The 12277-nt window shown below is 66.7% G+C and overlaps 1 protein-coding gene across 1 annotated transcript in view; it reads right to left on the minus strand.

Annotated features, from left to right (window-relative positions):
* HUWE1 (HECT, UBA and WWE domain containing E3 ubiquitin protein ligase 1) overlaps window positions 1-12277 on the minus strand; it is a 120657-nt gene that overhangs the window by 95937 nt on the left and 12443 nt on the right. Inside the window, 12 exon segments of the mRNA XM_068998119.1 lie at window positions 457-467; window positions 893-1011; window positions 1013-1105; window positions 1244-1335; window positions 4320-4497; window positions 9534-9640; window positions 9753-9833; window positions 9923-10024; window positions 10130-10249; window positions 10331-10448; window positions 10540-10680; window positions 10770-10897. Of these exon segments, the coding sequence (XP_068854220.1) occupies window positions 457-467; window positions 893-1011; window positions 1013-1105; window positions 1244-1335; window positions 4320-4497; window positions 9534-9640; window positions 9753-9833; window positions 9923-10024; window positions 10130-10249; window positions 10331-10448; window positions 10540-10680; window positions 10770-10897 (1290 nt within the window).

The raw sequence follows: 12277 nt of genomic DNA on the forward strand, positions 1-12277 counted from the left end.
TGAACCCTACCAAAACCCCCTAAACCCACCCAAAACCCCCTGAACTCTCCAAAACTCCCTTGAACCCACCCAAAACCCCCTGAACTCTACCAAAACTCCCTTAAACCCACCCAAAACCCTCCAGAAACCTACCCAAAACCCCCTGAACTCTCCAAAACTCCCTTAAACCCAGCCAAAACCCCCTTGAACCTTCCCAAAACTCCCTGAACTCTCCAAAACTCCCTTAAACCCACCCAAAACCCCCTGAACTCTCCAAAACTCCCTTAAACCACCCAAAACCCCCCTGACCCCACCCAAAACCCTCCTGAACCCACCCAAAACCCCCCTGAACTCTCCAAAACTCCCTTAAACCCACCCAAAACCCCCTTGAACCTTCCCAAAACTCCCTGAACTCTCCAAAACTCCCTTAAACCCACCCAAAACCCCCTGAACTCTCCAAAACTCCCTTAAACCCACCCAAAACCCTCCTGAACCCACCCAAAACCCCCCTGAACCCCACCAAAACTCCCTTAAACCCACCCAAACCCCCCCTGACCCCACCCAAAACCCTCCTGAACCCACCCAAAACCCCCCTGAACTCTCCAAAACTCCCTTAAACCCACCCAAAACCCCCTGAACTCTCCAAAACTCCCTTAAACCCACCCAAAACCCCCCTGACCCCACCCAAAACCCTCCTGAACCCACCCAAAACCCCCCTGAACTCTACCAAAACTCCCTTAAACCCACCCAAAACCCTCCTGAAACCCACCCAAACCCCCCCTGACCCCACCCAAAACCCTCCTGAACCCACCCAAAACCCCCCTGAACCCTACCAAAACTCCCTTAAACCCACCCAAAACCCCCCTTGAACCCTCCCAAACCCCCCTCCCCCCCCCCCTCCCCGCACGCTCACGTCTGGCTGGGCTCGGCCTCGCTCTGCTGCGCGGCCCCGAAGCTCTGCATGGCCTGCACCTCCTCCTCCTCCTCATCCTCGCTCGAGGCCTCCTCGGCGGCGTGGGGCGAGCGCGGGGGGCGGCGCGGCCGCCGTCCCGTCCGCCTTCTGCATCGACGGCTTCTGGCAGATGTACTTGGGGTCGCGGCCCAGGCTGCAGATCTCCTCCAGCAGCTGCAATAAAAAGGGGGGGGCACGGATGGAGGAAGCTCTGGCGTTCAGGGGGATCCCCCCCCCCCCCCAAAGCCCCAAGGGTGTCCCCCAGTCTCTCGGTTTCCCCCCCCACCGAAGCAGCCCCCTCCTCGGCGTCACCTTGATGATGGCGGTGGTGGCGTCGGTCTTGAGCGTGGGCTGGTGCCGCATCAGCTCGTCCACGGCGCTGCCCAGGTTGGAGGCGGTGTCACCTGGGGGGCACGGGGAGGGGTGGGGGGGTGTAAAAATGGGGGGGGTGGGGGGTAAAGTAAGTATCGGCACCCCTAAAAAGCGGGGAAGGGGTTAAATGTTAAAGGAGGGGGTGGGTTAAGGGGTTGGTGGGGTTGGTCTGGGGGTGCTTCAGTGATGGAACAAAGAGGGCCCCCAAAATCCCCCTGGGGTTGGTCTGGGGGTGCTCCAGTGATGGAACAAAGAGCGCCCCAAAATCCCCCTGGGGTTGGTCTGGGGGTGCTCCAGTGATGGAACAAAGAGGGCCCCAAAATCCCCCTGGGGTTGGTCTGGGGGTGCTCCAGTGATGGAACAGAGAGGGCCCCAAAATCCCCCTGGGGTTGGTCTGGGGGTGTCCAGCTCCTAATGGAACAAGGAGCCCCCCAAAATCCCCAAAACCCCCCTGGGGTCATTCTGGGGGTGTCCTGCCCCGAATGGAACAAGGAGCCCCCCAAAATCCCCCTGGGGTTGGTCTGGGGGTGCCCCACTGATGGAACAAAGAGCGCCCCAAAATCCCCCTGGGCTTGGTCTGGGGGTGCCCCACTGATGGAACAAGGAGCCCCCCAAAATCCCCCTGGGGGTGGTCTGTGGGTATCCTGCCCCTAATGGAACAAGGAGCCCCCCAAAATCCCCAAGAGCCCCCTGGGGTCACACTCTGGTTGCCCCCCCCAGATATAACAAAGACCCCCCCCAAACCCCCCAGAGCCCCCTGGGGTCGTTCTGTGCATGTCCCACCGCTAATGGAACAAAAAGCCCCTCAAACCCCCCAGAGCCCCCCGGGGTCACTCCCTGGTTGCCCCCCCAGAGCCCCCTGGGGTCACGCTCTGGTTGCCCCCCCAGATATAACAAAGGCCCCCCCAAACCCCCCAGAGCCCCCTGGGGTCACTCCCTGGTTGCCCCCCAACATAACAAAGACCCCCCCAAACCCCCCAGAGCCCCCTGGGGTCGTTCTGTGCATGTCCCACCGCTAATGGAACAAAAAGCCCCCCAAACCCCCCAGAGCCCCCTGGGGTCACTCTCTGGTTGCCCCCCCAAATCTCCCAGAGCCCTCTGGGGTCACTCCCTGGTTGCCCCCCCAGAGCCCCCCGGGGTCCCTCCCTGGTTGCCCCCCCCCCAGAGCCCCCCGGGGTCACTCCCTGGTTGCCCCCCCCAAGCCCCCCAGAGCCCCCTGGGGTCACTCTCTGGTTGCCCCCCCCAGAGCCCCCTGGGGTCACTCTCTGGTTGCCCCCCCAAACCCCCCAGAACCCCCTGGGGTCACACTCTGGTTGCCCCCCCAAGAGCCCCCTGGGGTCACTCTCTGGGTATCCCCCCAATATAACAAAGACCCCCCCCAAACCCCCCAGAGCCCCCTGGGGTCGTTCTGTGCATGTCCCACCGCTAATGGAACAAAAAGCCCCCCAAACCCCCCAGAGCCCCCCGGGGTCACTCCCTGGTTGCCCCCCCAGAGCCCCCTGGGGTGACTCCCTGGTTGCCCCCCAACATAACAAAGACCCCCCCAAACCCCCAGAGCCCCTGGTGTCACTCTCTGGTTGCCCCCCCAAGCCCCCCAGAGCCCCCTGGGGTCACGCTCTGGTTGCCCCCCCAGATATAACAAAGGCCCCCCCAAACCTCCAAGAGCCCCCTGGGGTCACTCTCTGGGTATCCCCCCCCAACATAAAAAAGACCCCCCCCAAACCCCCCAGAGCCCCCCGGGGTCACTCCCTGGTTGCCCCCCAACATAACAAAGACCCCCCCAAACCCCCCAGAGCCCCCTGGGGTCGTTCTGTGCATGTCCTACTGCTAATGGAACAAAAAGCCCCCCAAACCCCCCAGAGCCCCCTGGGGTCACTCTCTGGTTGCCCCCCCAAACCCCCCAGAGCCCTCTGGGGTCACTCCCTGGTTGCCCCCCCCAGAGCCCCCCGGGGTCCCTCCCTGGTTGCCCCCCCCCAGAGCCCCCCGGGGTCACTCCCTGGTTGCCCCCCCCAAGCCCCCCAGAGCCCCCTGGGGTCACTCTCTGGTTGCCCCCCCAAACCCCCCAGAGCCCCCTGGGGTCACACTCTGGTTGCCCCCCCAAGAGCCCCCTGGGGTCACTCTCTGGGTATCCCCCCAATATAACAAAGACCCCCCAAACCCCCCAGAGCCCCCTGGGGTCGTTCTGTGCATGTCCCACCGCTAATGGAACAAAAAGCCCCCCAAACCCCCCAGAGCCCCCTGGGGTCAGTCTCTGGTTGCCCCCCCCAGAGCCCCCTGGGGTGACTCCCTGGTTGCCCCCCAACATAACAAAGACCCCCCCAAACCCCCAGAGCCCCCTGGTGTCACTCTCTGGTTGCCCCCCCAAGCCCCCCAGAGCCCCCTGGGGTCACGCTCTGGTTGCCCCCCCAAACCCCCCAGAGCCCCCTGGGGTCACTCCCTGGTTGCCCCCCCAGAGCCCCCTGGGGTCACTCCCTGGTTACCCCCCAACATAACAAAGACCCCCCCAAACCCCCCAGAGCCCCCTGGGGTCACTCCCTGGTTGCCCCCCCAAACCCCCCAGAGCCCCCTGGAGTCGTTCTGTGGGTGTCCTGCCCCTAATGGAACAAAGAACCCCCCAAACCCCCCAGAGCCCTCTGGGGTCACTCTCTGGTTGCCCCCCCAGAGCCCCCTGGGGTCACTCCCTGGTTGCCCCCCCAAGCCCCCCCGAGCCCCCTGGGGTCACTCTCTGGTTGCCCCCCCAGAGCCCCCCGGGGTCACTCTCTGGTTGCCCCCCCAAACCCCCCAGAGCCCCCTGGGGTCACTCCCTGGTTGCCCCCCCAGAGCCCCCTGGGGTCACTCTCTGGTTGCCCCCCAATTTAACAAAGCCCCCCCCAAACCCCCCAGAGCCCCCCGGGGTCCCTCCCTGGTTGCCCCCCCAAACCCCCCAGAGCCCCCCGGGGTCCCTCCCTGGTTGCCCCCCCCCAGAGCCCCCCGGGGTCCCTCCCTGGTTGCCCCCCGAGCCCCCGCGGGCGCTCACCGAGCGGGTCGGAGCTGCGGCGCCGCCGCATGGCGGGCAGGTAGTCGGGGGACAGCAGCACCTTGAAGAGGCGCTCGAAGGGCTGGCACTGCACGAAGCTCTGCAGCCCCCGCGCGTTCAGGCACAGCGCGCTGAACACGTTGGGCAGCGAGCCCAGCACCTCCCGCGTGGCCGGCACCTGCGGGCAGCCGGCGGCAACTCAGCGGCGGGCAGGAGTGGGCACAGGGAGGGGCACAGGGAAGGGAACAGAGACGGAGACAGGGAGGGTGAGGGAGGGGCACAGGGAGGGGCACAGGGAGGGGACAGGGAGGGGACAGGGAGGGGGACAGAGACAGGGACAGGGAGGGTAAGGGAGGGGCACAGGGAGGGTGAGGGAGGGGGACAGGGAGGGGGACAGAGACGGGGACAGGGAGGGTAAGGAAGGGGCACAGGGAGGGGCACAGGGAGGGGAACAGAGACGGGGACAGGGAGGGTGAGGGAGGGGCACAGGGAGGGGCACAGGGAGGGGCACAGGGAGGGGCACAGGGAGGGGAACAGAGATGGGGACAGGGAGGGTAAGGGAGGGGCACAGGGAGGGGCACAGGGAGGGGACAGGGAGGGGACAGGGAGGGGAACAGAGACGGAGACAGGGAGGGTAAGGGAGGGGCACAGGGAGGGTGAGGGAGGGGCACAGGGAGGGGACAGGGAGGGGAACAGAGATGGGGACAGGGAGGGTAAGGGAGGGGCACAGGGAGGGTGAGGGAGGGGACAGGGAGGGTGAGGGAGGGGACAGGGAGGGGGACAGAGACGGGGACAGGGAGGGTAAGGGAGGGGCACAGGGAGGGGCACAGGGAGGGGACAGGGAGGGGACAGGGAGGGGAACAGAGACGGAGACAGGGAGGGTAAGGGAGGGGCACAGGGAGGGTGAGGGAGGGGACAGGGAGGGTGAGGGAGGGGACAGGGAGGGGGACAGAGACGGGGACAGGGAGGGTAAGGGAGGGGCACAGGGAGGGGCACAGGGAGGGGACAGGGAGGGGGACAGAGACGGGGACAGGGAGGGTGAGGGAGGACATAAGGAGGGCACAGGGAGTGGACAGGGAGGGGCACAGGGAGGGTGAGGGAGGGGCACAGGGAGGGGACACAGAGGGCACAGGGAAAGGAAAAGGGAAGGGGAAAAAGGACGGAAGGGGACGAGGAAGGGGACAGGGAAGGGCACAGGGAGGGGACAGGGAGGGGGACAGGGAGGGGCACAGGGAGGGGCACAGGGAGGGGCACAGGGAGGGGCACAGGGAAGGGAAAAGGGAAGGGGACAGGGAGGGAGAGGGACAGAGACAGAGAGAGCACAGGGAGGGTGAGGGAAGGAACAAGGCAGAGTACATGGAGAGCACAAGGAGGAGAACACGGAGGGTGAGGGAGGGTGAGGGAGAGGACAGGGAGGGCACAGGGAGGGGGCACGGAGGGCACAGGGAAGGGGAAAGGGAGGGGGACAGGGAGGGTGAGGGAGGGGACAGGGAGGGGAACAGAGACAGAGACAGGGAGAGTGAGGGAGGACATAAGGAGGGCACAGGGAGGGCACAGGGAGTGGACAGGGAGGGGCACAGGGAGGGGACACGGAGGGGCACAGGGAGGGCACAGGGAGGGCACAGGGAAGGGAAAAGGGAAGGGGAAAAAGGACAGGGAAGGGGACGAGGAAGGGGACAGGGAGGGGGACAGGGAGGGTGAGGGAGGGAACAAAGGAGAGTACATGGAGGGCACAGGGAGGGGCACAGGGAGGGTGAGCGAGGTGACAGGGAGGGGCACAAGGAAGGCACAGGGAAGGGAAAAGGGAAGGGGACAGGGAGGGTGAGGGAGAGGGACGGAGACAGGGAGGGCACAGGGAGGGCACAGGGAGGGGGACAGGGAGGGCACAGGGAGGGGGACAGGGAGGGGGACAGGGAGGGGTGGGGCACAGATGGGTGCAGCACACATGGGTGGGACACGGGCAGGTGGGGCACAGGTGGGTGCACAGCATGCAGGGGACAGGTGTGGGGTGGAGCTGGGGCAGGGGTGGCACCCACACAGGTGGGACACAGGGGACAGGTGTGGGGTGGAGCTGGGGCAGGGGTGGCACCAGCACAGGTGGGACAGGTGTGGGGATGGGTGAGGGCACAGGTGAGAAACACACCCAGGGCAGGTGAGCACAGGGACGGGGACAGGTGAGGGGATGGGGGTGGGACAGAAATGGGACGGGGGCAAAGCAGGGGAGGGACAGGTGTGCCAACAGGTGAGAAACAGGTGAAGAGACAGGTGAGGGGACAGGTGAGGGGATGGGGGTGGGACAGAAATGGGATGGGGCAAAGCAGGGGAGGGACAGGTGTGCCAACAGGTGAGGGACACATAAAGGAACAGGTGAGTAGACAAATGAGGGAACAGGTACAGGACAGGTAATGAGACAAGAGAAGAGAACAGGTGAGGAGAACAGGTAATAGGACAGATAACGGGACAGATAATGGGACACATAAAGGGACAGATACAGGACAGGTAATGGGACAGGAAAGGGAACAGGTGAGGGGACAGGTGTGACAACAGCTAAGGGACACATGAAGGAACAGGTGAGTAGGCAAATGAGGGAACAGGTACAGGACAGGTAATGAGACAAGAGAAGAGAACAGGTAAGGGGAACAGGTAAATAGGACAGGTAATGGGACAGATAATAGGGCACATAAAGGGACAGATACAGGACAGGTAATGGGACAGGGGAGGGGACAGGTGTGACAACAGGTGAGAAACAGGTGAAGAGACAGGTGAGGGGACAGGTGTGACAACAGGCGAGGAGACAGGTGTGACAACAGGTGAGGGGACAGGTGTGACAACAGGTGAGGGACACACGATGGAACAGATGAGTAGACAAATGAGGGAACAGATACAGGACAGGTAATGAGACAGGTAAGGGGAACAGGTAAGGGGAACAGGTAATAGGACAGGTAATGGGACACATAAAGGGACAAACACAGGACAGGTAATGGGACAGAGGAGGGGACAGGTGAGGGGACACATACAGGACAAGTGAGGAGACAGGTGAGGGGCACAGGTGAGGGGACACAGGACACGTAAAGGGACAAGTGAAGGCTCAGGTGAGGGGCACAGGTACAGGACAGGTAATGGGAGAAGTGAGGGATGGGAAAGGGAACAGGTGCAGGGCAGTTAATGGGGCAGGGGTGAAAGCACAGCAACAGGTGAGACATTGAGTGCGGGGATACACGGGGGGACACGGGGGGGACACAGAGGGGACAGAGGGGAGCACACACGAGGGGACACAGGAGGGGACACAGAGGGGACACGCGGGGGACACACAGAGGGACACACAGAGGGGACACGCGGGGGGACACGCGGGGGGACACAGGGAGAGGGGACACGCGGGGGGACACTGGGGGGGACACTGGGGGGGACACACGAGGGGACACAGAGGGGACACAGAGGGGACACACGGGGGGACACACGGGGGGACACAGAGGGGACACAGAGGGGACACAGGAGGGGACACAGAGGGGAGCACACAGGAGGGGACACAGAGGGGACACAGGAGGGGACACGCGGGGGACACAGGGAGAGGGGACACGCGGGGGGACACTGGGGGGGACACTGGGGGGACACTGGGGGGGGACACACGAGGGGACACAGAGGGGACACACGGGGGGACACACGGGGGGACACAGAGGGGACACAGAGGGGACACAGAGGGGACACAGGAGGGGACACAGGAGGGGACACGTGGGGGACACGTGGGGGACACGTGGGGGACACACAGAGGGACACACAGAGGGGACACGCGGGGGGACACGCGGGGGGACACAGGGAGAGGGGACACGCGGGGGGACACTGGGGGGGACACACGAGGGGACACACGAGGGGACACAGAGGGGACACAGAGGGGACACACGGGGGGACACACGGGGGGACACACGGGGGGACACGGGGGGGGGACACGGGGGGGGGACACGGGGGGGGGACACAGGGGGGACACAGGGGGGACACAGGGGGGACACGGGGGGGGGACACGCGGGGGGGCACGGGGGGGACACGGGGGGGACACAGGAGGGGACATGCGGGGGGACACACGGGGGGACAGGTGCTAAGAGACACCGGGGAAGAGATGAGGGGACAGGTGAGGGGACAGATGAGGGCACAGCTGGGGGCACAGGTGAGGACACAGGTGAGGACATAGCTGGGGGCACAGCTGGGGGCAGAGATACGGGCACCGCGGGGAGCACAGGTGCACACACAGGTGCAGACACAGGTGGGGGCACAGGTGCGGGCACAGCTGGGGGTGGAGGTGCGGGCACAGCTGGGAGCACCGGTATGGGCACAGCCGGGGGCACAGGTGAGAGCACAGCTGGGGGCACAGCTGGCGGCACAGGTGTGGGCACAGGTGGGGACAGAGGTGGGAGCACAACCAGGGGCACAAGTGCGGGCACAGCTGGAGGCACAGGTGAGAGCACAGCCGGGGCACAGGTGCGGGCACAGCTGGGGACACAGGTGAGAGCACAGCTGGGAGGACAGGTGGGGCACAGCTGAGAGGACAGGTGTGGGCACAGCTGGGGGCACAGCTGGGGACACAAGTGTGGGCACAGCCTGGGGCACAGGTGAGAGCACAGCTGGGGACACAGGTGGGGGCACAGCCGGGGGCACAGGTGCGGCCACAGCTGGGGACACAGCTGGGGACAGAGGTGGGGACAGAGGTGCAGGCACAGCCAGGGGCACAGCTGGGAGCACAGGTGCGGGCACAGCTGGGGACAGAGGTGGGAGCACAGGTGGGAGCACAGGAGCGGGCACAGGTGACAGCACAGCTGGGAGCACAGGTGGGGGCACAGGTGAGAGCACAGGTGAGAGCACAGCTGGGGGCACAGCTGGGGACAGAGGTGGGAGCACAGCCGGGGGCACAGGTGTGGGTACAGCCCGGGGCACAGGTGAGAGCACAGCTGGGAGGACAGGTGGAGCACAGCTAGGAGGACAGGTGTGGGCACAGCTGGGGGCACAGCTGGGGACACAGGTGAGGGCACAGCCGGGGGCACAGGTGCGGGCACAGCTGGGGACACAGGTGAGAGCACAGCTAGGAGGACAGGTGGGGCACAGCTGAGAGGACAAGTGGGGCACAGCTGGGGGCACAGCTGGGGGTACAGGTGTGGGCACAGCTGTGGACACAGGTGCGGGCACAGCCGGGGGCACAGGTGGGGGCACAGCCGGGGGCACACTCACGTCCTTGATGAGCAGCGCGTGCAGCATGACGTCGGTGAGGCCGTTGTCCTGCAGCGAGGACAGCAGCGAGGGCTCCTGGAACACGAACACCGTCACCACCTCGGTCGCTGCGGCGGGAGGAGAGACAGGCGGGCACTGAGGGCGGGCGGGGCACCGGCGCGGGGCCCCCGAATCGCTGCCCAGCCCGCGGGGCCCGGGCGGGGCCGGGGCGGGGCTCACCCAGCAGGAACAGCGAGGGGCCGTAGTACTCGGCGTTGCTGATGATGTGCTTCAGCGAGGTGGGCAGCGAGCCGTCCATCACTGCGGGGCACACGGGGGGGGGGTCAGTGCCACCCCCGCTGCCCCCCCCTCCTCGGGGGTGCGGTTTGGGGCCATGGGGGTGCACCCACCGTGCCGGATGCCGTCGGAGAAGGCGGGGTCCTGGATGGCTTTTTTGAGGAAGTTCAGCATGGATTTGAGCAAGGCGGCGCGCTGCGGGATGCACTGCACTCCTGGCAGGGGGCACGCGGACGGGTGAGCCCCCCCCCGCCGTGGCATCCCCGCTGTCCCCAGAGGGTCCCCCCGGCCCCGGGGGGGAAGGGGAATGGGGCACCTACCGCCGCGCGGGGAAGGGGCGGCAGCGCTGGTGCTGGGCACGGCGGGCGGCGCCGGCGGCGCGGGGTCCGGCCGGGCTTCGGCCGAGGGGCCGGGGCTGCTCTCCATGGCCACGTCGGTCACTGCGGGGGGACGGTGACGCCGCAGGGGTGACGCGGCCGGGGGGGGCAGGGGGACGCCCCCAGCGCCGCCCCTCTGCTCACCCTCCATGTCCGTCTCCATGTCCTCGCCCTCGGGGAGGGCGGCGGCGGCGGCGGGCGGGCGCTGCACCTTGGGCTTGATGACGAAGGGACACTCGCGGCGGCACAGATCCACCTCGTGCTGCGAGGGGGACGGAGCCTCAGCACCCCAAAAACCCGCGGAGACCCCCAAAACCCAGCCCATCCCCCCAGCAGCAGGGCGGGGGCGGCACCTCGAGGCGGTAGATGAAGATGGAGAGGCCGCTGTGCGACTGGAAGGCGGCCATGTCCAGGTTGGTGATGAGATCCACCACGCGCACCGCCCGCGTGACGAACGTGATCTGGTCCTGCTCGTCCCCCAGGAACTTGATCACCTGTGGGGGGAGGGAGGGGGTGAGGAGGGCAGTCGGGGGGGTCCCCAGGGCGGGTGAGACCCCCCCTGAGCAGGGCGAGGCGGGCGCACCTTGAGCAGCGCCTCCATCATGCCGCAGGACACGAGGGCCTCGCCGCCCGCGTCGTAGCTGGCCAGGTGGTAGAGGAAGGAGAAGAGCGCCGTGGCGAACTGGTGGGGGTAGGGCTCCATGGAGGGGTCTGGGGGGACAGCACCGTCAGGGCGGCTCGCGCCCCACGAAGGCCTGCGCCTGCCCCACACCTGTCCTGCGCCTGCCCCACACCTGCCCCACACCTGCCCTGTACCTGCCCCACACCTGTCCTGTACCTGCCCCACACCTGCCCTGCATCTGTCCTGTACCTGCCCCACACCTGTCCTGTACCTGCCCCACACCTGTCCTCCACCTGGCCTGTGTCTGCCCCACACCTGTCCTACGCCTGCCCCACACCTGTCCTGTACCTGTCCTGCACCTGTCCTGTGCCTGCCCCACACCTGTCCTGCGCCTGTCCTGCACCTGTCCTGCGCCTGCCCCACACCTGTCCTGCGCCTGCCCCACACCTGTCCTGTACCTGCCCCACACCTGTCCTGCGCCTGCCCCACACCTGTCCTGTACCTGCCCCACACCTGTCCTGCGCCTGCCCCACACCTGTCCTGTACCTGCCCCACACCTGTCCTGCGCCTGCCCCACACCTGCCCCACACCTGCCCTGCATCTGCCCAGTGTCTGCCCCACACCTGCCCCACACCTGCCCCACACCTGTCCTGCGCCTGCCCCACACCTGTCCTGCACCTGCTCCACACCTGTCCTCCACCTGGCCTGTGTCTGCCCCACACCTGTCCCGTGTCTGCCCCACACCTGCCCCACACCTGCCCTGCACCTGTCCCACACCTGTCCCACACCTGCCCCGTGTCTGCCCCACACCTGCCCCACACCTGTCCTGCGCCTGCCCCACACCTGTCCTGCACCTGTCCTGTACCTGCCCCACACCTGCTCAATATCTGCCCCACACCTGTCCAGCCCCACCCCACCCCAGCCCTGCCCCACACCTGCCCAGCCCCGCCCCACACCCACCCAGCCCTGCCCTAGCCCTGCCCCACACCTGCCCTGTGTCTGCCCCAGTCCTGCCCCAAACCCGCCCAGCCCCACCCCAGCCCTGCCCCACACCTGCCCAGCCCTGCCCAGCCCTGCCCCACACCTGTCCAGCCCTGCCCCACACCTGTCTGGCTCTGCCCCAGCCCTGTCCAGCCCTGCCCCACACCTGCCCAGCCCCGCCCCACACCCGCCCAGCCCTGCCCCAGCCCTGTCCAGCCCTACCCCACACCTACCCAGCCCTGCCCCACACCTGCCCCGTGTCTGCCCCAGCCCTGCCCCACACCTGCCCAGCCCTACCCCACACTGCCCTGCCCCACACCTGCCCTGTGTCTGCCCTAGCCCTGCCCCACACCTGTCCAGCTCTGCCCCAGCCCTGTCCAGCCCTGCCCCACACCCGCCCAGCCCTGCCCCAGCCCTGCCCCACACCCGCCCAGCCCTGCCCCAGCCCTGCCCCACCTCAGCTCAGCCCAGCCCCACACCCACCCAGC

The sequence above is a fragment of the Aphelocoma coerulescens genome, chromosome 31 (genome assembly GCF_041296385.1).
Source record: "Aphelocoma coerulescens isolate FSJ_1873_10779 chromosome 31, UR_Acoe_1.0, whole genome shotgun sequence".
Taxonomy (NCBI): Eukaryota; Metazoa; Chordata; class Aves; order Passeriformes; family Corvidae; genus Aphelocoma; species Aphelocoma coerulescens.